Source organism: Thamnophis sirtalis, unplaced genomic scaffold, assembly GCF_051295495.1.
Source record: "Thamnophis sirtalis isolate CommonGarterSnake01/CBP01778 unplaced genomic scaffold, rThaSir2_p1.2 scaffold_3, whole genome shotgun sequence".
Lineage (NCBI taxonomy): Eukaryota > Metazoa > Chordata > Lepidosauria > Squamata > Natricidae > Thamnophis > Thamnophis sirtalis.
In genome coordinates, this window is record NW_028261383.1 from 141242791 (window position 1) to 141266050 (window position 23260).

At 39.6% G+C, this 23260-nt stretch overlaps 1 protein-coding gene across 1 annotated transcript in view; it reads right to left on the reverse strand.

The window, feature by feature from the left end:
• The window catches only part of CEP95 (centrosomal protein 95), a 36284-nt gene extending 20581 nt beyond the window's left edge, over positions 1-15703 (reverse strand). The window contains exons 1-8 of the mRNA XM_087710250.1: positions 15575-15703; positions 13830-13958; positions 12715-12822; positions 10149-10259; positions 7464-7572; positions 6015-6130; positions 5098-5217; positions 118-332 (exon numbers count right to left, since the gene is read on the reverse strand). Of these exons, the coding sequence (XP_087566376.1) occupies positions 118-332; positions 5098-5217; positions 6015-6130; positions 7464-7572; positions 10149-10259; positions 12715-12822; positions 13830-13958; positions 15575-15596 (930 nt within the window). The 5' untranslated portion in view covers positions 15597-15703. The remainder of the gene's footprint in view (positions 1-117; positions 333-5097; positions 5218-6014; positions 6131-7463; positions 7573-10148; positions 10260-12714; positions 12823-13829; positions 13959-15574) is intronic.
• Positions 15704-23260: the final 7557 nt, after the last annotated feature.

Consider the following 23260-nt stretch of genomic DNA (forward strand, 5'->3'; position numbering starts at 1 on the left):
TTAGCCTCCCTTCTCTCTTGGTTAACTTGGACAGCATTCCATCAAATCTCCCAAGCTTATGAAAACCTACAATGCATTGAATGATGAGAATTAAACAAAAACAAATATCACACTTACAACAGTAGGTGGCGTTTCTTGAGGTTTAAGTGATAATAAAGGTGGTGGGGAATCCCTGTCTCCAGTGACATTGTTCCTTTCAGCTAGATAGGAGACTCCACTGACGGAAGGTTGGTAGGGGGGCTGCAAAGCAATTGCTGGACGGATTGGGTCCCCAAGCTTCTTAGCACTGGAACTCAACTGCTCTTCAGACAATTGAGCAGGTTTGGCTATAGCTTAAAGGCAAACAAGGCAGACAATACTGTGATTCAAACATGTAGAATTAATATGCTTAGAATATATTATTGGGGGGGGGTATTCCTTAGTTAAAGTTAAGGGCTTCCCTTGCACATATGTGCTAGTCATTCCTGACGCTAGGGGGCGGTGCTCATCTCTGTTTCAAAGCCGAAGAGCCAGCGCTGTCTGAAGACGTCTCCATGGTCATGTGGCTGGCATGACTAAATGCCGAAGGTGCCCGAAACGCTGTTACCTTCCCACCAAAGGTGGTTCCTATTTTTTCTACTTGCATTTTTACATGCTTTCGAACTGTTAGGTTGGCAAAAGCTGGACAAGCTCACTTCATTAAGCAGGACTAGGGATTCGAACCGCTGAACTGCCAACCTTTCTGATCGATAAGCTCAGCGTCTTAGCCACTGAGCTACCGTGTCCCCTTTCCTTAGAAAATGTTAAAAGCAAGTATTACTGGTAGAAAGGTATGCTGGCTGAGTTATTTCCTTCTCATATCTTTTAGAATACTGTTAAGATTTTTTTTTTTAATTATTATTTTTATTATTTTTTTCCCTTCTACACCACCTTACAGTCATTATTATCAACATTATTATGTTATCATACCTGTACATGTAAATATTATTTCTCTTCTATGTTTATAAACCTTTATACACATCTATCTATCTATCTATCTATCTATCTATCTATCATCTATCTATCTATCTATCTATTGTTTTTCAGCTTAATTAATTTTATTCTTGTTTTGCAGCCATTTGTACAAATTGTTCCAAATTTCATAATATTCTGACTCGTCTTTTAATTTTAGTATTAATTTGTCCATCTCTGCACAATCCAAAAAAATTTGTATCATTAATTTGTATCACTAGTGATACGAATTTGTATCACTAATTCGTCCGAGGGGATATCATTTTGTTTCCAGCATTGGGCAAACGCTATTCTAGCTGTGGTCAGCAGATGTGTTAATATGTACTTAATTTTCTTTGTATATTTCCCTTTGATTATTCCCAGCAGAAAGAGTTCGGGTTTGTATTTTATTTGTTCTCCTGTAATTTCTTGCACCCATTTCTAAATTTTTGTCCAATATTTTTGAATTTCCAGGCAGGTCCACTATATGTGATAGAAAGACCCTTGTATTTTTTTACATTTCCAGCAGGTCGGATTCATGTTTGGGTACATTTTAGCTAATCTCGGTGGTGGTAAAGGCCAACGATAAAACATTTTATACATATTTTCTTTGAGTGCTACCGATCGTGTTAGTTTATAATTTGTGTTCCAAATTCTTTCCCAATCCACTAGATCTATATTATGTCCAAATTTTTGGCCCACACTATCATGCAACCTTTAACTTTTTCTTCTTCTAATGTTACTTTTAATAAATATCTGTACATTTTCATTATGAATTTATTTTCCGGGCCAATTAAAATTTTATCTATTTGTTGTAATTCTGTGTATATTCCATATTCTTTTACATTTTTTTTGTATCTCGATTGTAGTTGAAGGTATGGCTACCAGTCTATATTTATATTTTGCTCCTTTAATTCCTGATTTGTTTTCAAATTTCCTTGGATGTCTAAAATTTCACTATATCTAACCATTTTCGATAGATCTAGTGTATTGGGATGTGTCATGGCTTGTCGGTTATTTTCATGTAGCATTTTTCTCTAATTTTATTCCAGACCTGTATCAGTGCATCTCTAATATAGTGTCTACGAAAGTATTTTTGTTTCTTTTTACCCTCTTCCCATAGGAAAAAGTGCCATCCCGTTTGCAAATCGTGGCCCTCTAATGTTAGTATTTTTATTTTTTTTAATTTATCCAATCCCTAATCCATGCTAATGCTGCTGCTTTGTAATAAAGCTCCCAGTCAGGGAGTCCCATACCACCTCTGCTTCTGTCATCCTGTAGAGCTTTCAACTTTATCCTGGCTTTCTTTCCTTGCCATATACATTTTAATATAATCTTGTTCAATTCAATAAAAAAAATTTTTTTATAATTTTATGGGGATTGTTTGAAATAAGTATAATAGTCTCGGTAATACATTCATTTTTATTGCTGCTATTTTCCCTACTAGTGATAGTTGTAGTTTCCTCCATAATTCTAGATCTATTTTTATTTGTTGCACTAATTTTGTATAATTATTTTCTTTTATAGTTGAGCACTTTGCAGAGCCATATTCCAAGATATTTAACTTTCTTTGAATTTCTTCGTCCATCCTCCTAATTCTCTGTCTGTCTTTATTTTTTATTAACTCTAGTTTCTTTTTCGGCTTCTTGTTTTTGGTCTCACTTCCTCCTCTCTCTGTTGCTCTTTCTCCTCCTCCTACTTTCTCCTTGTTCCCCTTCCGTTGTTTTCTGTTGTTGTTCTTCCTGGCTCCTCCTTTCTGCTCTGTTCCTCTTCCGGGCCTACTAGTTGCTCATATAAATCTTGTGCCTTCTCCAGATTGTCAACTTTTATCCTTTTCTCCTGCCAAGTTACCAGCATCCCTTCAGGTACCCACCACCTAAATAGTATATCTGGTTTAATCAGTTGTGTCACCAGAAATCGATAGTCTCTCCCTTGCTCCCCCACTCTTCACGGGATTTGTTTCAGGGTTTTTCACTCTTTCCCTTTGTATACCATCAGCTCGTCTCTTGTTATTCAATAAATTATATCTCTCACTTTTGTCCTTGCAAATCTAATGTGTACTTCTCCAGGCAATCAGTATCTTCTGGCATAATTAGTGCTTACCCTGTATATATCGGCCAATTCATTTAGGATCTCATGCTTGTCTCTTTGTAACATTTCTATTAATTCCGACATTATTGTTTGTAAATCTTCCTCTTTTGTCTCTGTTACCTTCTGGAATCGGAGATAAAATGCTGCATGTTCCATTTCCAGGTGGATGAGGGAGTCTTCTTAGTTTTTGGTTGATGTTTTCATCTGATGTTCAACTAAGTCTAGTTTCTTCTCTGTTTGTTCTGTTCTTTTTTCTACCACTTTTATTAACTGTTCATTTTTTCCAGTGTTTGTTGTGTTATTCCCATTTTATCATCTAATTTCTGTATGTCATTTTTAACTTCATTTTTCATTTCACTCATCTCTATTTTCATTTCATTCATATCCATTTTCAATTTACTGGGGTTTTTAGCTACTGCCTCTTGAAGCTTGGTCATAGTTTCTTGGATGGTTAACAATGCTGCCTGCACATTTTCAATATTTGATCCGGAATCTGGTTTTTCCATTGTAGCCATTCCTTCTGTTGACCTTTGGGTTGCTGGAGAAGCAGTCAATACCTTTGTCGCTGGATTTGCAGTTGTCTTTTTCCCGTCTTTCAGTGATGTTGTTGTGATACTCGTCATCTCTTTTAAAATTTTATTTTTTAGTATATTATGTATGTTGTCCCAAATTAGCATCCAATGACTTATTTCACTAATTTAGTCGATTCGTTCAACACCTTTTCTTTTACTTTTTTTTAAAGTTCTGAGTTGAATTACTTTTCTTTTCAGTCTTTGCAAAATTGTCCACTCTCTTCTGTTCTAAATAGTTCTAGATAATTTCAGCACAGCTGTTGCATCAGCCTTCCCCTTCCATTTCGTTGTCCTCTTCTTTTTCCTGCTATCTGTCAGCCGCCGCCCCCAAGCACACCACCATTCTCCAAGTCCTCCTTCTCTCTCGGTTTCTTTTCCACCACTTGAGTCTGTATGTCTTAGTGTCAGTTCGTGCTCTTTCTTGTTGTCGCCCCTCAGATCGCTCACTTACGCCAATTAGTTCTTTTGGGCCGGTCTTTGCCTCTAAAAATCTGCCGCTCTCATTCCTACAGGTAGCCGCTCAGTTATAGGGCTCTCACCCGATCTCTAGAGACTCACTGCTTTGCCTGTTCTTCTCTGCGATCTTCCTTTTCTGCCCTCACCGCTGTTTCCACTCGCAAGCCAATCCACTAATCCACTTGATGAAACAGGTTGATTAAATTCTTCCTTCCCCTTTTAGTTTGTCGAGACTTCATGTCCGCCATTGAAACAAGGCAGACGCTTGCACGCCAGATTAAAAGGGTATCCCCATGTTGTAGCAGGTGGTCGCCTTCCGCCTAGTTAGTCCTAGGGTTTTCCTACTCCTCTGTGTCTTTCTCCAAGATCAGCGTACCCCCGCAGGGGTCCTCCAAACATGTAGATTGAGATAAGAAGTCAGAGCCTTGATTTCTTTCCCACACTCGTCCCAGACGTCACCACCCGGAAATACTGTTAAGATTTTCAATGTAGTAAATGAAATGTAAAAATATGCCACACTAGGATTAAGTCACACTTCCCCCTTCTGTAAGAGGTACCTTTTGGGATGGCTACAGCCATACAGGACATCATGTGTGTATGCTGTGCTCTTCAAAAGTGGACAGACTTTTTTTTAATTTTTAGTTTCATTTTTAATTTGGTTTCAAATATACTGCTTTCGAAGTATTATTTTATTGGTGGTTTGGTAATTTAAAAAGCTACCACATTTTCGTGTAGGTTCATGAGCAGTCTGGGAAGGATTCCAGACTGCATTTGGAAGCAGTAGCTTAGGAAAAGTCAGGAAAGGGAGTCTATGAGACAATGGTGGGAACGAAGATGGTTAAGGATGCACAATTTGTGTTCTTACTTACTAGATCATCCCAGTCTAAATCCACCTGATTAAGCCCATGGAAGGTCTTCTTGGATAACTGCTATATTCCCCACCGAAATATAACCATCCCCAGGATAAGACCGTTGAACATCAACATCATTATCTTAGAAAGATGCTCACCTGGTCTTTCTGAAATAACAGTATTTTTTCCACTGGAGGACAGACGAAATGGTTCTCTAAAAGTTGCATGTACTTCAGATCCTGCAGCCTTTTTTGGGACTTCTTTTCCTGATGGTAACACTGAAAAACATTCATTAGCAGAATATGAATATTTAACCTAGTAATTTTGTGAATGTTAGGAAGTAGATTTAGAGGCACAAGACACAATGAAGTATCTTCTTTCAGGGCATCAGTAAAGTTTTTCCATAACTTCCAACTGGAGGGGGATTTTTATATATACTTTGCCCAGGAAATAAAGGACGGGTTGAGAAATCATCTGCACCTAATTTTCTAGAAATAGCTGCAGGTGGAGGAGAAAATCTACTCAAAACCTGGAACCGTATTACACTACATCAAAAATAACCCTTGCTTTTTACAAGCCTCTAGTCCCTATTTGGGATAGAGTTGGAGTGACTGGATGGAGCTGAGTGTTTACTGGCTGTGTGTCCTTCCTGATGCCTATGTGGAGTACACAGCAGATATTTTTTCTTTGTGCGCTAGGAGAGAAACATCTGCCGCTACCTAGGATTGAACTCTCCACCTTCTGAGTGGGAGTCGAGCATCTTCACCATTAGGCCGCTCTAATATTATCCTACATTCTTAAAAGAAAACCAATCTATTAAAATTCTCAAAAAACCACTTATTTTGCAGTGCACAAAGGATGATCCCTCAGTTAGGGGTGAAATCTGCACAGGTTGTATAGATGAGTGAACTGACCTATACTCACTGGTAAAGCTTTTTTTTTAATGAAACATATAGAGTTTTTTTGCAGGAAGGATGACAACAGCCCACAATTGAGACTTTCAAAGTGCTCCTTGTACAATAACCATTTCATCAGTTGCATTTGGCTGTTGTTGTTTTTTCCAGAGCCTGCTCACCTTCATTTCTCAGCGAAAACAAATAAGCTGTGTCACCAAGCTTGATCAGCTCACTTGTAGATTCTGAACCACCAGCCTCCAAAGACGGATCAAGCAGCTCTGATGACTGAGAAGATCTAAACAGAACACAATACAGTAAGGTGATTTTTATGATTTGGCCACAAGGTGATAGAATACATAAGAAGCATCAATCAATGCCTTCAGTCCTACAGAAAGTAAGGGGGAAGGGATGTTGCCAATATATTAGAACCATGACAGAAACACAATGAGAAAAAGGTTAACTTCGATTTTCTAGCTGAGCACTTATTTTGTGAGGGGCAACTGGTGCCTTCTTTCCTGTGCCCGGCTTTTTTCATGAGAGAAGGTCCTGGGCTGGGCATGGATGTAGGTCCTGGGGAGATGCCAGAGAAACCTTGGCTGCACCAGTGTGAAAAGTAATGGCGTGAAAGGGCCTGAATGGTGCAGGAGTAGCATGTGATATGGTGGCAGGCAGGGCTGGATGTAGGGGCAGCTGACAGGAGCAGGTAGTTAGGCAGCCAACAGGGCAAAGAGGGAGGGAGGAAGATGGGGGGGGGGGTTCAAAGTAGGCAGTCCCTTACCTTACAAAGGCTCCGGGCTGGGAAGGGACCAAGCTATGAATGGCTTGGGCTGGTGGGTCCTCACCTAATGCTCAGATTCAGTTAAGAAGGCCATCAGTTAACAATGACTGCCAGGGTTGAAATAATTAAGCAATGTTGTCGTGTGACATCATGCTTTACAAAGGCATTGCTTAGCGACAGTAATTCTGGCCCCTATTACCATTGTTAACCGAAGACTACCTATAATTTGTTAATTAAGCTACCTTGAGTCTTTCCAATGTGTCCGCCAAATATGTATAACAAGTTAAATCTAACTGCAGATGCAGTGATAAGAAGATAGCAAGTGTTGCTCTATAGTAATTTTCTCAAGCAACTTGGAAGAGAAAGAATACATTTTTCCTGCAATTCATGCTAATTCATACAGAATGTGTCAGGAATAGTTATGGCAACCTCTGTCCACATATAAAATATTTTAAAGGTGCAGCCAACTGTACATGCCAAAGGTGAAATATCTGAAAAGAGCCTGAACAGTTGCACTATTCCTTATTAATGCTACCTAACAACTACTGAAACCAACTACTCAGTGGTGCAGTGGTTAGAGTGCAGTACTGCAGGCTACTTCTGCTGAAAGCTGTCTGACTGCAATTTGGCAGTTCAAATCCCACCAGGCTCAAGGTTGACTCAGCCTTCCATCCTTCCGAGGTGGGTAAAATGAGGAGCCAGATTGTTGGGGGCAATAGGCTGATTCTGAAAATTGCTTAGAGAGAGGGCTATAAAGCACCGTAAAGCGGTATATAAGTCTAAGTGCTATGGCTACTAATGAGCCCTTTGTGAGCTAGTAAAGCAGCAGACAACTATGGACCTGTCTTACCCTTCAGCTGAGGGTTGCTCTAGGGAGAGAACTGGGATGTCAAAGCCATCTTCTGGCATCTTTGAATCAGTGTGCTGCACCTCTGTTTCTGCCATCTGCTTAAGACCACCTGTTTATAAACAATACTATTAAAAGCAATAGATAATTTTTTTTTTGAAAAATTAATTAACATTCTCCCCTCCTATGTATACATCTGTCCTGGCACTTTTTAGAATCTACTGGCCAATAAAACAAAATAACAAAAAAAAATACAGATAGTCCTCAACCACTCATGTAGTGACCATTCAAAGTTACAATGGCACTGGAAAAAGTGACTAACAACCGGTCCTCACAACAGTTGCAGCATCTCCATGGTCACATGATCAAAATCTGGTTGCTTGGCAGCCGGTATGTATTTATGAGACATGCTGCATTAACTTGGGCATCTATACGGTAGTTGTAGTCAAACCTTTTCATTTCCTTTCTTATGGTTTACTTCTGAACTGTAGTACTTGCAATGTGGCTTCGGCAATTTTGAAAATGCAAACCACATTATCACTTTAAAATGACTACATCCAAACAGAAGCCATATGCTAAATAAATAAATAAATCCAAACAGAATATTTCTTTAAATACTTATTTACTACCATAGTAGGCCAATCCACTGATGGTTACAGCAAAGTACAGGAGGTCCCCGACATACAACCGGGATGGGGATTAGAATTTCCATTGTTAAGCTAGGTGTTCGTTCAAGTGAGTCATGCCTGATTTTACAACCATTTCTGCCACAGTTGTTAAGAGAACCACTACAGTTGTTAAGTATCATGCAGTCATTAAGTGAATCTGACTTACTCCATTGACTTTTCTTGCTGGAAACCAACTGGGAAGGTTACAAATGGTGATCGTATGACCCTGGGATGCTGCAGCCATCGTAAATACAAACTGGTTGCCAAGCATCCAAATTTTGATCACGTGACTGTGGGGACAGTCACGTGAGAACTGATTGTAAATCACTTTTTCTAGCAGCATTGTAACTTTGAATGGTCAATAAACAAATTGTTGTAAGTTGAGGACTACCTGTAACAAATATGCTAATTTTGTTCCAAACAGTTCTTTTATCAACAATTCCTTTCCAATAATTCAAACAAAAGGGTAAGCAATGAAAAAAAAAGATGAATAATAAGCAGCATAACCTCCCACACTTAACTTTGGTTGAGAATAGTGTTCAGGGCTGTTTTGCACCCACCAGAATTGTGAATGTATATTTGGCAAATCCAAAAAGGAAGCAAAAGCGACACAGATAAATTCATGTGTCCAGGAAATACATATCAAGAGACTATGCTCAATCCTTAACCAAGATACAACAGGTTTCCCCCTTTGGATTCTAATTACAGATCTATTTTACTTACTTTCATAGAAAGATATTTAACCACAAAATATCCATGAAGAGGACGTTAGAATTTACAATCTATCCATAAGAATGGCTCTACATTCTATAACTGGATTAATATATTAATATATTACAATTAAGTTTGTTGCTGCTGTACTCATGTGTTGAGCAAAATCATAAACCACAGCCATCCTAGAATGCCTTGCTGAAATTTGTCAACAAAGTTGAAAATTGATAATTTTTTCCTCTGAAAGCCCAGTAAAAAAAAGGTTTTTTAAACCTTTTTGGGGATTGTAAAAACAGTCTCCCCTATTTAAAAAAACCCTGAAGAAATAAGAGCCCAATACAGGTAATCCTCATCTTACAACCATTCATTTAGCAACCATTTGAAGCTACAATGGCACTGAAAAAAATGACTTACAATGGTCCTTGTACATGTAACCATTGCAACATTGTACCATCATGATCAAAATCCAGGAGTTTGAAAACTGGTATGTACATACAGCAGTAACAGCATTCCAGGTCATGGGATTGCCATTTGTGACCTTTTCAGCAAAGACAACGGAGGAAGATGGATTTGCCTAATGACCACATTTCACTTAACTACCTTGCTTAGCAATGGAAATTCTAGTCCCAATTGTGGTCATAAATTGAGGACTATCTGTATATCAGCTTTGCCATCTCCTACAATGTTGCTGGGAAATTTCTGTACCATCTGCAGGTTTCAGAAGCCAATATTCCATTTTTAAAGTCTATTAAGACTCTAAAAACTTGCTTCACCTCGTTACAAATCAAAATCAACTTGGATCTTATAAAATTAAACAAACCACATTAAGGCTTTACATAATTTGTAAACCTACCCAATGAAGGCACTTCATGTGTAGCAATCAGAATTTCATATAGGAACACACTGTCAGTAAATATCACAAATTGCTTTTACTGAGATGAGAAAGAAACGCACCACACTCCCACTAATTAATGTAACATTTCCTTTTCAGCAAAAGGCAATTTGAGATAATTGCATGAGACACTTTTAAATGAAATGTTTCATCTATAATTTGAGCAAAAACGTAATTTCAGTGCTTGCTAGTATCACTATAGCAAGGTGCATACATTTACATCCAAACAATACAACATAATTACTTTATAGCAAAGGCTACCACAATCAGTGAACCAGTAAACACTTAACACTCAGTAATGATGTTTTTTAAAAAATAATTACATCCCCATTTCTTGAAGTAGATATATAAATACTAATAAAAAGACGTTATTTCTCAAAAAAGATAATTTATGGTTTAATAAGCTATTTCTCTCACCATCCTGTTGAGAAGCAGTTTCACTTTCTTCCGTAAGATATTCAAGTAAGCCATCAAATATTTCCAAGAGATTCCTAATAGACTCCGTATCTCCTTTCACAATATTTTCTCCTTCATAAAAAACACACAGTATTATCTTAGAACAGAAGTAAAAGGTTGGGAGGATGCAACTGAACTGGGCTAAGAGCAAAATTCTCAGGTTCTGCTTCAATGAGCACTCCTGATAAGTGAATATCCAACTCAAAATAGTAACTGCACATGTATTAGATTTTATTCTGTTGGGAATGCTTATTCTAATGAAGAAAAGCTTCTCAGCAACAGGACACCATGCAAAATCAGTTTCTTTCATTCCAGACAACTTTCCCTGCCTGGCCTTCCTCCAAGAAAGGCAATGCTGAAAGAAAAACTCATCATATAATTCCCAGAGTTACAATATACAATAGTTGTCTTGAATCTGCATTGTCCAAAAAAAAAACCCAGTAACCCCAACATAAAAAAGTTTAATACCAGCACAACTGAGGTATCACTATGAATGGGGGGGGGGAGAATAATTAAAACCAGAGAACATTAATTCTGTGACTTGTTGAATTAGCTCAGTGAAAAACATTAGAACATCTTGGACAACATCTAATCCATGATACGTTTAGGGATACTATGAGTTTTAAAAGCTCGTAACATATTCTTTTATTCTTCCCTCTATGTCCATGTGCTTTGCCACGAAAAGAATACAGTCATTGTTTCTGACCTGCATTTCAAGTTTTGATGGGGATTGTTTTGCTACTTGGCTAAAATCATCTTAAGGAAAACCAGTTTGTTACAACTGAGATTTTTCTGTTAGGAAGATGGCTTGCAAGTCAATCAGGAAAAGATTCAGCTGGTGGCTCCTTCTAGCAACCTGCAATACATATATTAAGAGCCTAATGCTTTCAAAGTGCATCCTACAAAGTTTAAATCCCATTAGAACAAGGGACACTTTAGATGAGAAACTGATTCTTTGCCAGTTTTAAATCTAGGTACTGAATCATTTATTGTGTAAACAAAGATAAGCACTTGTTATATAATGTGTACTATCAAGATTCTTTGGAAACATTTACTTATAATTACAACTGAATTTGTCGTTACCAATTTTCACTTTATTTGCCAGATAAAACATTATTAAGGCCTGGTGGAAGTATCTTGTATTAAAAGCAAGTTTTTAATCAGCTAATTAATTTTTTTTAGTACTAATGAATACGAATATATATACGAATGTAGTATATATAAAATATATAAAATATATGTAGTACATATAAAAGCATCCTCCTTGCTGTTAATGCAAAAGATAGCACAGCTTTCAATATTGCTGAAACTGACCAAGGTTTTGTTGAGCATAACACAACAAATAGTTGCCATAAATTTTACTATTTTACTATAGTTAAAGGTCTATAGCATAATTGTGTTCTCGTTCATTTTGACTATAGCATTTAGAAAAATTAGGCATGCCTGAAAGTACCTTTGTAATAATTTTATGCCATCAAAACCTATTTCAAATTTTCAGCAATGGATTTAAAATCTGTAAAGCAGATTAAAACTGCCATATTTTTCAGACTATAAGATGCAATCCCCGCACCCCAAAGTAGGTGTAAGTGTCTGTGTGTCTTATAGAGCGCATATTGCGATGGGGAGGGAAGGGGGTTGGTGCAGCACCAACCAGCTGTTGTAGGCAGAGGGGATTGCCACGGCTCCCTATTGTTGCCACCGCTGCTCATTCGCTGCCAATTGCAGCGATTGGGCCGCAGCAAATGGGCAGCTGCGAAGGTGAATGTGAATGGGCCATGGCCATGGCAAATGGCCCACAGCAATCCCCACCGCCTAGAACAGCTGATCAGCAGTATTCCAGGAGGCCAATACAACCACTAATCAGCTGCTTGGCAGCAAAGCCTCCAGCGTTTCCCAGCAGCGGCATCAGCTCAGCTCAGTTGACTGGTGGTGGGCACAACAGAATGGCGCCATAACGAGCCACCTGCTGAGGCTGCAATAACATGCTGAAGCTGACCAGGCTGTTTTCTGTTTGCTGCAAGGATGCTAGCCAGATGAATAACAGATGGACGCTGGGAAGCAGAGGCAGATTTTTTTTCTCTTGTTTTCCTCCTCTAAAGCTAATGTGCGTCTTATAGTCTGAAGCATGTGATAGTCCAAAAAATACGATACTTCTGCCTACTTGAAAACAACCTTCCCTAAATTTTACTTTTGAATAGACATTTCTAAGACTGAAAACTTTATTTTATTTCATTGATTTTACTAGAACAATTTGAGAGCAAGTACTTTGGAGCAGATTGCTCAGCAGTTGTCACAGAACTTTAGAAGAACTTACTTGTAAGCAAAAGAAAAATAAAATTCCATAAAAAGTATCTAAGAATCTCCATATTGCAAATGTAGATAAAGAAGCATCTAACTTGAAATAAATTTCCATTGGCCCAAAGTACGATCAAATGTAGATTAACTTAAGACAAATAGCTATTTTTAACCATCTTATATCACAAAAGTATGGTACATTTTTGCAACAATTGTTTTTAGTTATACTCACCAGTTATATGTGACAAGCTGATCTGCAAGTAGTCCAGGGCCAAAGAGTCTATCACCGCCTGCACATTATGAATATTGTCTTCTTGGCAAGTAGGAACAGCTATGAAATCTGTTAACAACTTTTTGACATTACTACTGTGCATTACAATATACTATAAAGTCAAATAAATGAACTGTATCTTAAATCTTTTGAGAGCAAGTAAAGTCCGCCCCCCAATATTGTAGAAATGCATATAATTCTGAAGTGAACAATGAATTATTGCACAGAATGTAAAAAATACTCCAACATGGTATTCCCGTCACTATCTGAACATCTTAAAAAGGCCTAAAAATTCTCTTCTAGCCCCTCTGGGTGGTCATAGTCCAGAGTGCTCCCACCACCACTGAGACCCCTTATATTTACTCTCCCCCTCCCGCACTCTCCCTCACACAAACATACCTCTCACATATATGAGAAACAAAAGATAGCTTGTCCACATTATCCACAAATTCAGAATTAAGCTTTGCTACCTTTGATGAGGCTCTACTGTAGATGACCAGGCTGAGCCCAAGGGCGGGGTCAAACACATCATCTATCTGGAGTCTCTGAAAGAGACCTAAGTTCAGCCCCCCTTGAAGTCCGTTGACTCTTATCAATTTGCCTTGAACGTTAGTAGACACGATTTTTGTGCAACCCACAGTGCTTTCTGAACTCTATGTTGGCTTCTGGTTTCTTGTGTCTGACATCTACTTCATTGAGGCCCCTCTTTACAGTATATAGAGATTATTGTGATTTATAATTTATCAGCTCAGACATACTGATACCCCAAGGGTGACTCTGAAAATTCCAGATACAGAAGACAAAAAGGGGGGAAGTGTTTGGGAGAGCAACCCAGACAGGCAGAAAAGATAAATATTAAAACCTGAATTGAGATTCACCCTCTATTTAAGAGTTTTTATATTTGTTTTCCAAACTCAGAATACTTTTCCTTTAAATGCAAAAGCAGTGAGGAAAATTAAGCTTAAAAAATTAAGTTATTAAACCTCTTAACCTAGATTTATGCCCAAAGTGTTTCAAATGTAAATATGGAACTGTTACCTTGCTGTAAGGATAATGCAAGATACATGCATTCTTACCAGGGACTTTTTCTCCTAATATTGATTCATAAAGATGAACAAAAACTTCAGCTCCACAGTCAGAGAGACTATTAACATGCAGCTGTATGTTACATTTTGTCAGAAGATCATTGGCAACGTCCACCCAATCTATTTTAAAATTATAAGAGAAAATGAAATGTTATGGTTTTAGAAAAAAACGGATGCATTAGCATAAACAGGGATTCAGACCTCTTTACCAAGCAGCCCAATAAAGTTTTTTTATGCTTTTACTGGGATTAAAAATAGAACTCAGCTACTTGAATCCAAATGTTGTAACCAAAATCTAGTAAATCACATTCTAATTCCCACAAAATGAAATTGTGCCCGTAGGGATGTTTAGTTTAGTAAAACTGAATATCTTCCCATCTCAAGTTCTATTAACTTTATCTACATTCTGGAGATTACTAGCAAAATCCAAGTAACTAAGTATTGTGCTTGATACTTATTGGAAATAACTGATCTTTTTTCACCATTTTACTCAAATTTCTTTGAACTATTTGAACAGGAAAAATACATTTTAATTCTACCATCTATTTTATTTTTTAAAAAACCATAGTTCTCTAGACGTTATTGAATTACACCATCTCACTATGTTTTACCTCATGACTTTTATTGTTTTATCAATGTATAAAATACAAAGAAAAATAAAATCTGGTGTGTCATCAGTTGCCCATCTTTTTATCAGAAGTCCCATCTCACAATGCAATAGTGCCAAACCAAGCAAAGGCAAACTATAAGTATTACAAATATGGTTTTTTCAAAGCCAGCAGTTCTCCACAATGCAATCCCAATCTGATGTGCCATAGACTCTTAGCAACTACATAGCCCTTAACCTGGTCCTTAAATCTACTCAGAAACAATTCCAATAAAAATCAACAAGATCTATTTCAAATGTAAGGGAATTACTCGGTAGGATATTCTAAAGCCAGACCATAATGACAGTCATGTCATTGTACAGGAGTAAAGAGTATGGAACAGATGGTCCTCCAGTTGTTTTTTCTTACAACAGCCTATAACTCACTCAATCACCTCTAGCTAATTACACTGTGTATAGGTTTTAACCAATCTCAAAGATGTATCATTCTGCATATTATGCAAATATGTTATAGTGGGTAAGCAAACTATCTGAGACAATCAGTATCAATTTTGGATAAAAAGGTTACATATACAACTTACTAAAACATTTTAAATAGGGAAATCTGTTTTAGAATATTAACAATTCCTCCCGCTTTATGCAACAGGAGACTTGTTTGTGCAATTACTACACTTCACTTCATCAACAATATAATCAGTTTTACCACAACCTACTACCGGCTTTGCTTCCTCTCCTCCGCTTTTAAAGTTGCAAGCTAACTTATAGCATGCCAGAATGTCTTACTATCCTTTCCATTACTCCCAGAGAAAAGAGAATGACCACTAAAACATAAATAGCATAAATATGTTGTTAAACTACACTGTTGCTAAGAAAGCAACTTTGCCCAGGTCTTGATGCTCGTTCACACGTGCGCGGATCTTACGACACGTATATTTTTCCCAACTGGAGCTGTAACAGACTACTAACACGATTCTCCTCGTGCAAGATCTTGAGGAATTGAATATTTTTTAAAGGATGTTTTCACTGAGCAGCACCATTTGTGCAAGGAGGATGGCAACAGGAAAGCATAAGAGAAACATTAAGTTTCTCCTTTTGAGAGAGACTGAATCCACTCCCCAATCCCACCCACCTCTTTCCGCAGCAGAAGCCATTCCGCAATGCTTCACGCAAAAACCGCGCCCAGCAGCCGAAACGCAGAACGCCAAAGCTTCGGCGATTTAAATCCTGCACCGCTCTCCGGACTTCTGCATGATGATTGGTCAGCCAGAAGCGGAAAAGGCGGGACTTCCTTTTGGCTTTTACTCCCTTTCCCCCCTCCTTCGCCTAGTTCCGGATGGGCTAATAATGCTGTTCAGTTACGCTTATTGTTTATTTTCCGCTAACGTCGGTTTCTATGGCAACGAGGGGTGGATTATGAGCGAAGGGTTTGTTTTTTTAAAAAAAAATCCAAGTTCCCGGGGTGGGTGGGGGGAGAGAAACCGAGGCCGCGCGCGCAACGTAAAGCCTCGAGCGGGAACAGGGCGCTGCTGGTCGCATTCTGTTAGGCTGTTTGTCGCGAGCGTTGGCACGCCTTGCTTCCTCCCCTCGCAACAATCTTGTGACTGGCGGTAGACTGAGATGCCTGCCCAGGGTCATTCGGAGAGTTGTGGGAACCTTAGTATGCTTGACTGGCATCTAGCTTCTCCTGCAAGGATTTGAAGCTAGGTTGGCATCCAGGGGCAAAAAAATGCAAAATGCCACGCACACACATTTGCATTCTTAACCAGCTGTTTGCAAGGATTATCAATCCTTCTATTCCCCACCATCGGTCAGAGCTGAAGGACCTTGGATGAGAAACGAAACATCGTTAAAGAAAAACCAAAAAGTCCAGTTGGTTCTTAAAAAAACATTTGCGACAACCATGACCTGGGTGACTGAGAATCTCTTTTTGACCTTAAGATCTTCTGTGGAAAAAGCAACTGCAGAAGCTCCCCTTTCCAGCAATTAACCTCCATGCCCCAATACAGAATATTTGTAGCTCAGGGTCCAAATGAGGGATCCTGGGTTGTCTCTGAACTTGCTTGTTTTCTTGCAGACGTTTCATTATCCAAACAATTCAAACATCATGATCTTACCTAAGTTGGGTAATGAAATGTCTGCAAGAAAACAAGCTCACAGGAAACCAAGGACCCCACTGTGCCCCTGTTTGGATGTCAAGACAAGAAAGGGAGGCCTGGGGAAGGCACCCATCCATCAACGTAAGGTCAGAAATCAATCTGAGGTGGAGAACGTTGGAGGTGGGTTGTTTGAACTTTCAGTTTATTCCTGGAAAAAGAAATGGTCTTGCCTGAGGAGAAGTTGGAGTGCAGCAACGTTCATTTGGAGCAGGAAGCAGAAGGGGGTGATTTATTTGATTCTTATTTGCCTTGTTAGGTCCTATGATACACTTAAGCCACAGAAAGCCAAAAATGAAACTTAAAGGGAGGCTTGAATAACAATCAGCATTTAATCTTGATCAATGTTAAAGACATGATGGTCAGCCGTTCCAAACATACCCAAGGATATGCATGGAAGAGCCACACACAAGAGAGGGAATGGTTTTCCTTTTACATTGTTAGAAATGTTATAAAACACCAAAAACATTATAAACATCAGTTAAAATCCTCAACTGTGGTCTCCCTAATTAGTCTTGTCTTAGCCTTATCTCTTCCTTGTCTCTCCCTTTTCCTCTCAATTGATCACTTAGCTCCCTGGAAGAGATAAGGGGATTGATTATGGGTTCTAATAGGAAGCCAGGAACATATGTCTTGACAGATGTCAGATATTTTTACAGACCCTAATAATAATGTTCGTTAGTTGCAGGAAATACAGATATTTACAGCATGCAAGTATCCAATGTCTACAAATACCAGTATACAAAGGCATCATCTAGTATTCCAGTATTTTATATTCTGGTATTATTTAGTATATCCTTATTACTATTTCCCTTCAGCCTGATATCTCAATAAGACAGCTGGAGCAGGAGAACTGGCATACCTGAAGAACCTAAAGTGTAATATTAACTAAACAGAAAAACATCCAACCTATATACCAATTGTTCACCACCCACACCTGACTCCTCACAAGACTTATCACAAGAACTTCATCTGATGTGATCACAAGATCTATTTACCACATAAAGCCCTTATAAACAGAAGAACACCAATACTGACATTCCCTAAATTCTGCTGAAGTTGTTACCTAGCCTGGTAACGAAACATTCGGAAACCAACCCACAAGCTTGGACAATAAACCTCCGCTCTCGCCAATTAATCTAAATAGAGATGGAAGGGATCTTGAAGGTCTACTTCAATCACCTGTTCAAGCAGGAGATGCTCTACCATTTCAGACTGGTGGTTGTCCAGTCTTTTCTTAAAAACCTCCAGTGATGAAGCATCTACAACTTCTGAAGGTAAACTGTTCCACTGGCAACTTAACAATTGTTAATTGTTGGTTAATTGTGCAGATGGCCCTGATCATAGCCATAAATGATACATACATGTTCCATTTATTGCTACAATTGGAGACCCTCTGCATGCCAAAGAAAATCAGTGTGTGTCTGTGTGCACACAAAATACAAACAGGTTGTGTTTTGAATGCTGGAAATGATGACAAACTGTAAAAAAAACCTTTGCAATAAAACAAATTCTGGAGTGATCTTGGGGTGATTTTATGGGATGAGTTGGGCAAAGCTGGTATAGGAATTGCCCTCCCCAGCCCCTGCCCTCATCTGCTGTATGCTAGGTTGCTACTGAAATCCCAGTTCAATCTTCTGGATGCCTTCTCTCCCTCTCTTAAGCCTTTGCTAGACAGGCAATGGCCCATGTAGCTGGTTGTTGTTTGCATGGTCTCAGAAGCAAAGAATAGGATTTCCGTGCAGCATATCCCACCAACCTGCCTTCTTTCAAATATTTGCCTTATCCTCTGTTTGGTGCCCCAGCCTGTTACTGATTTTCTTGTTTTATTCCTGATACTTACTCCATTCAACCATTTCTGGGTGGAATAGCTGTATTCAAACTTGTTTTCTTCCATTTGTATAGGCAACTCAGTGGAAACACTTTTCCTTTCAGATATAGACTATCCAAAAATCAGCTCTTCTATGTGGGAAGTATTTGGTACATGGAATGTTTTGCAAAACCCTAAGATAAACAATAGTTCACTATAATAAAAATAATTTCCTTCTTACAAGAGGATATAATGCACCATCCAAAAATGAAACAAAATCTGAAGTGTAGCTGCATTTGGATCTGTTTGAATCATCAACTTTCAGGTGCCTGAAATGTAGCATTACTAAAATTTGCCCAAAGGTATGGTATGTTCAATTATGCCACATGTTGATATTAGTGAAAATACTGTAAGTAGAAATGAATAATACTGCAGTGTTTGAACACTCCAAAACATCTGAGATATACCAAACCATGCACACAATCTAGAAAAGTGACTGATGTGGTGAGATTATATCTTGTTGAGTCAAGGTTTTTTTAAATTAGTGCAGCACAGTAACCACAGCACAAGAAAGTTATGGTTTTAACTGAAAGTACACATGAAAAAATAGTGGGGTGAACTCCCGTTACTTGTCCCAGCTTCTGCCAACCTAGCAGTTTGAAAACACGTAAAAAATGCAAGTAGAAAAATAGGGACCACTTTGGTGGGAAAGTAACAGTGCCACATACGTCTTCGGTGTTGTCATGCCAGTCACATAATCACGGAGAAGTCTTCGGACAGTACTGGCTCTTCGGCTTTGAAATGGAGATGAGCACCACCCCTAGAGCCGGAAATGACTAGCACGCATGTGTGGGGGAACTTTTACATTTGCCTTACAGCCATTAAACACCTTTGAGCCCCAAATCATCCATCAACCTGGATATGATGGAGTTGCATTTCATCTGGAAAATTTTTCTGTACAGGTAGTTCTTGACCATTCAAGGCACACTGAAAAGAGTGAGTTATAACTGTTTTTTACGCTTACAACTGTTGCAGCATCCCTGTGGTTATGTGATCAAAATTCAAACACTTGGCAACTGAATCAGGAAGGTTGCAGTGTCCCAGAGTCATGTGATCAACTTTTGTGATTTTTCTGACAAAGTCAATGGACAAGTCAGATTCACTTAACAACTATGTCACTAATTTAACAATTGGAATGATTCAGTTAACAATTGTGGTAAGAAAGGTCGTAATATGGGACCAAATTCACTTAACTGTTTCCCTTAGCAACATAAATTTTGGGCTCAGTTGTGGTTGTAAGTTGAGGACTACTTGTGTTTTGCTTCTTGTAGGTGTTGAAAGTCCCACTGGAATCACTGTGAAAAGCATGAAAATCCTAGGGGTGCTGCTAATTGCTGCTTTTTGTGGTTAATACTTGCTACTGTTCGGTTTCTTCAGACTGACTGTTGTTTTCAATCTCTGTTTTTGCGGCGTTGTCGCCACACTGGTGGGCTGCTCATGTGTCCTTGCCTAATCAAAAGGAAAACACCAGACAAAATTCCTTGGGATGAGCAAAAGCCTCGAATGATCCTCGAAGGGCTCTTTTATTAGAAAAAGTTAGTTACAGCGTCATAATCACACATGGCACAAGTAAGCTAATGAAAAGTTCACAGCATTCCAGAAATAAACCAATAGAAAATCACATCATGGCAAAGGGTGGGCAAAGGGGGAACAGAAGATTACAAGCTGCATGGCATTGGGAGGGGGAGAGAGGGAACAGAAAGCTATAGCACAGCATAGGGGGGGAGGAAGGGCATGTGTGGGAGTAGGCTCACACAGTTCTTGTTACATTAGGCTGCATAGTGAGTTATGACCGTTAGGCAATGTTTTTGCATCCCTGTGTATGTGTGTTTCAGACAGCCGAAGCTGTCCTGCACGCAAACATCCAGAATGAATTCCAACAGTTTTTCCTGCAAAGGAAAAAGTTAACAGTCTTGTGTTAACACACCTTATTTCTGATTGTCTTTTTCCTGATTTGTCACATGGGAGCAGAACAGTATGTGCTAGGATTGTTTTAATTACATTGTTGTGATGTTGTTTAGCACTAGAGTTCCCTGAAACTCTGCAGTAACTACTATTCTGTCACTGTGATGCAACTGTAATTCGTTGCTTAGAAAATATGCTATTTTCTAATTCTTTTAATTTTATTTAACATCTACTGTGCTGTTCCAGATCTAAAATACTATGTTTGCTTGTTTTATGTTAGGCTCAATCATCAATAAAAATCTTGTTTTTTCTTCTTTCTTAGTTTATTAAGTTTCCCTAAACAATATATTTGAGAAAGTAAGCTTTTTTCTTGTGTGAATGTATTACTATTCTTGTACTATTACTTTATTGCTGATGTTAGCAACTAAAATAGGTTAAGCAGAATATACAGCATATTATTAATGATCTGACTCTTTGACTATGCAGTATTATAACAATGTAATTAAATTCCTTTATATTAAATATACATATTGTTGGACTGGGCATTCAGATCTGTAGGAAGTTAGCATCCACCCCTCTCCTAGGAAAATGAAATATTTTAGGAAATATTTAGGAAATATTAAAAGGGCAGAATATTTCCCCTAAAAGGGGAGGCAGAAACTCACCCCCCACCTTTGTCAATGGGCCATTAAGGCCTGGGCCAGTCTATTCTACATAACAAAGATCTACCTCCTTCATAACAGGAATCCCAAAGCCCTTTCAGTACATCATCACCCAGCAAAAGTCAACCAAGCAAAAGTCAACCAAGCTTGGAACTCAAGACAGCCTACAGAGTTGCTCCTGCATGAACCCATGGGAGTCTGACAACCAATCATAATACAAGCTCAAATTCAAAAGCCCAGAGAGGGTATAAAACTCAGGCACTCTCAGCATCTCTGCCCTTCAACTATTTTTTTGCACAACAGCAAGCCTGTAGAACAGACTGGATTGGAATAGTGGGACTAAAAGTCCAGTGAGCTTTCATAATTGGGAATAGAATGGAATTTGTTATGTCTCATTCCTAATTCACCCTCTGAACTATTCCCAATTCTGGTTCTCTTAAAAACATACTGGAAGAACTCTGGTAAGCAACTCCTCAGCCAGTCTGAATATTTCATTACATTAATGGTAGCCACTACATTTATTATACAACCAGATACTTCTTTCTTTGCAAAAACTCTCATCGGACAAATGAGGTTTTTTTCAGCACATGTCAATTGTGTGGCTTTCCTGTAGTTTCATGTTTTACCAAATGGATATTTATGTGGTGGAATGAAAACCAGGCATACTTTTCCTGCCAAAACAGAGATTAGACATGAAAGTTTTGCTGATTTTTAGAGAGGTGGCTGTGCTTCCTGAACTCTGTTTTATTCATAGACATGCCTTACAAATACTACAACACTATGACGTTGGCATGGAACTGATTGTACAATAAAGCACAATGACCATATGGACACTTCAATAAAGTTGTATGTTAGAGCAAAACTGGTGATAGAAACAACCATGTGGCAATCCAAGTGAGAACAAGTTCATTCATTTGTATAAGAATGCTAAGTGCATTAAATAAGCATGAAAGCAGAACTGAACATTAGATAAACATGAAAGCAGAAACTGAAATCCAGGATTTGGTGGTGGTGGGGTTGTTCCTTGCTGCTCTCTAAGCTTGCTTGTTTTCTTGCAAACACTTCATTACCCAAACTAGCAACATTATCCGTGTTACGGATTGTGGTTTTCTGTCAGTAGCTTGCCCTATCAGTGATGGTGGAGGCAGTCTTAGAGATTCTTTGGTTGGAATGTTGTCTCTGGAAATTTTAGGATTGGGATATTATTTGATTCTTGATTTGATGTTAACCTTGGAGTTAATCTATGCTGATTGCTGGTGGAGAGGTGTTTGGGTCTTTTTGTTCCCTTTTTGGCTGGTTGATTGTCTCTTTTGCATAGTCTATAGCAGTGTTTTTCAACCACTGTGCCGCGGCACACTAGTGTGCCGCGGCACAGTGTGAGGTGTGCCGTGGGAAAAACACTCGCCCCCCCCCTTCCCCCCAAAATCGTTTTTAAAATGCCTCTGTTGTCTTGGGAGCCTTTGGGGCGAATTCGCTTAATCTCCCGCCGCTGTCGTCCCTTTCACCCGAACCAGAGCTACGGCAAGCCCCGTGGCCGTTGCACGCGTGCGCGATCCTATTTTCTCCAGGGGACGACGAGCCCGAGGGAGGGAGCCGCGCAAGGGTGGGGCTTGTCATTGCAGGCTCTGGGCTGACCCTGCCTGAGAGCAGCTGCAGCTGCAAGCCAAGAGAAATTGAGAGAGAGGGAATGTGCACGTTGCATGAAGGCGGCGGCGGAGGAAGCAGCCCGGTGTCGCTGCTCGCCTTTCCCGCTCTGTGCTTGGGAGAATGTGTGTGTGTGTGTGAGCAGCCACCGACCTCTTCCTCGCCCGTGGAGTCGCAGGAGGAGGCCGAGCAGAAACGCCCCCGCATCGCGCCACCCCTGCAGGAGACAAGCGGCAGGAGACAAGCTTGCTGCGGGCCGGCAGCTCTCGGCTGGATGAGCGGCAGGATGACCCGTGCCAGCCGACCTTTTCGTCAGCAGGACTCCGTGGTGCATCGGGGGAGGCGATTCCTGTCTCTTCGCCCCGCTGGCTCTCTCCTCCACGCCGGCCAACTACCGTGTGGCTCGGGCGGGGCGTGCGGCGCGCCTGGGATGCCGCTCTGCCCCGCGAGCGCCTCTGGGGCTTGAGACCCCCCCACCCGCCGTCGCCGCCCGCCTGCTCGCTCCCGCTGCCGCGCCGTACGTGAGCCCGTGCTGGGTCCGACCGGCCGCCCTCCTGGACAGCCGGAGCTGCGGGGGAGAC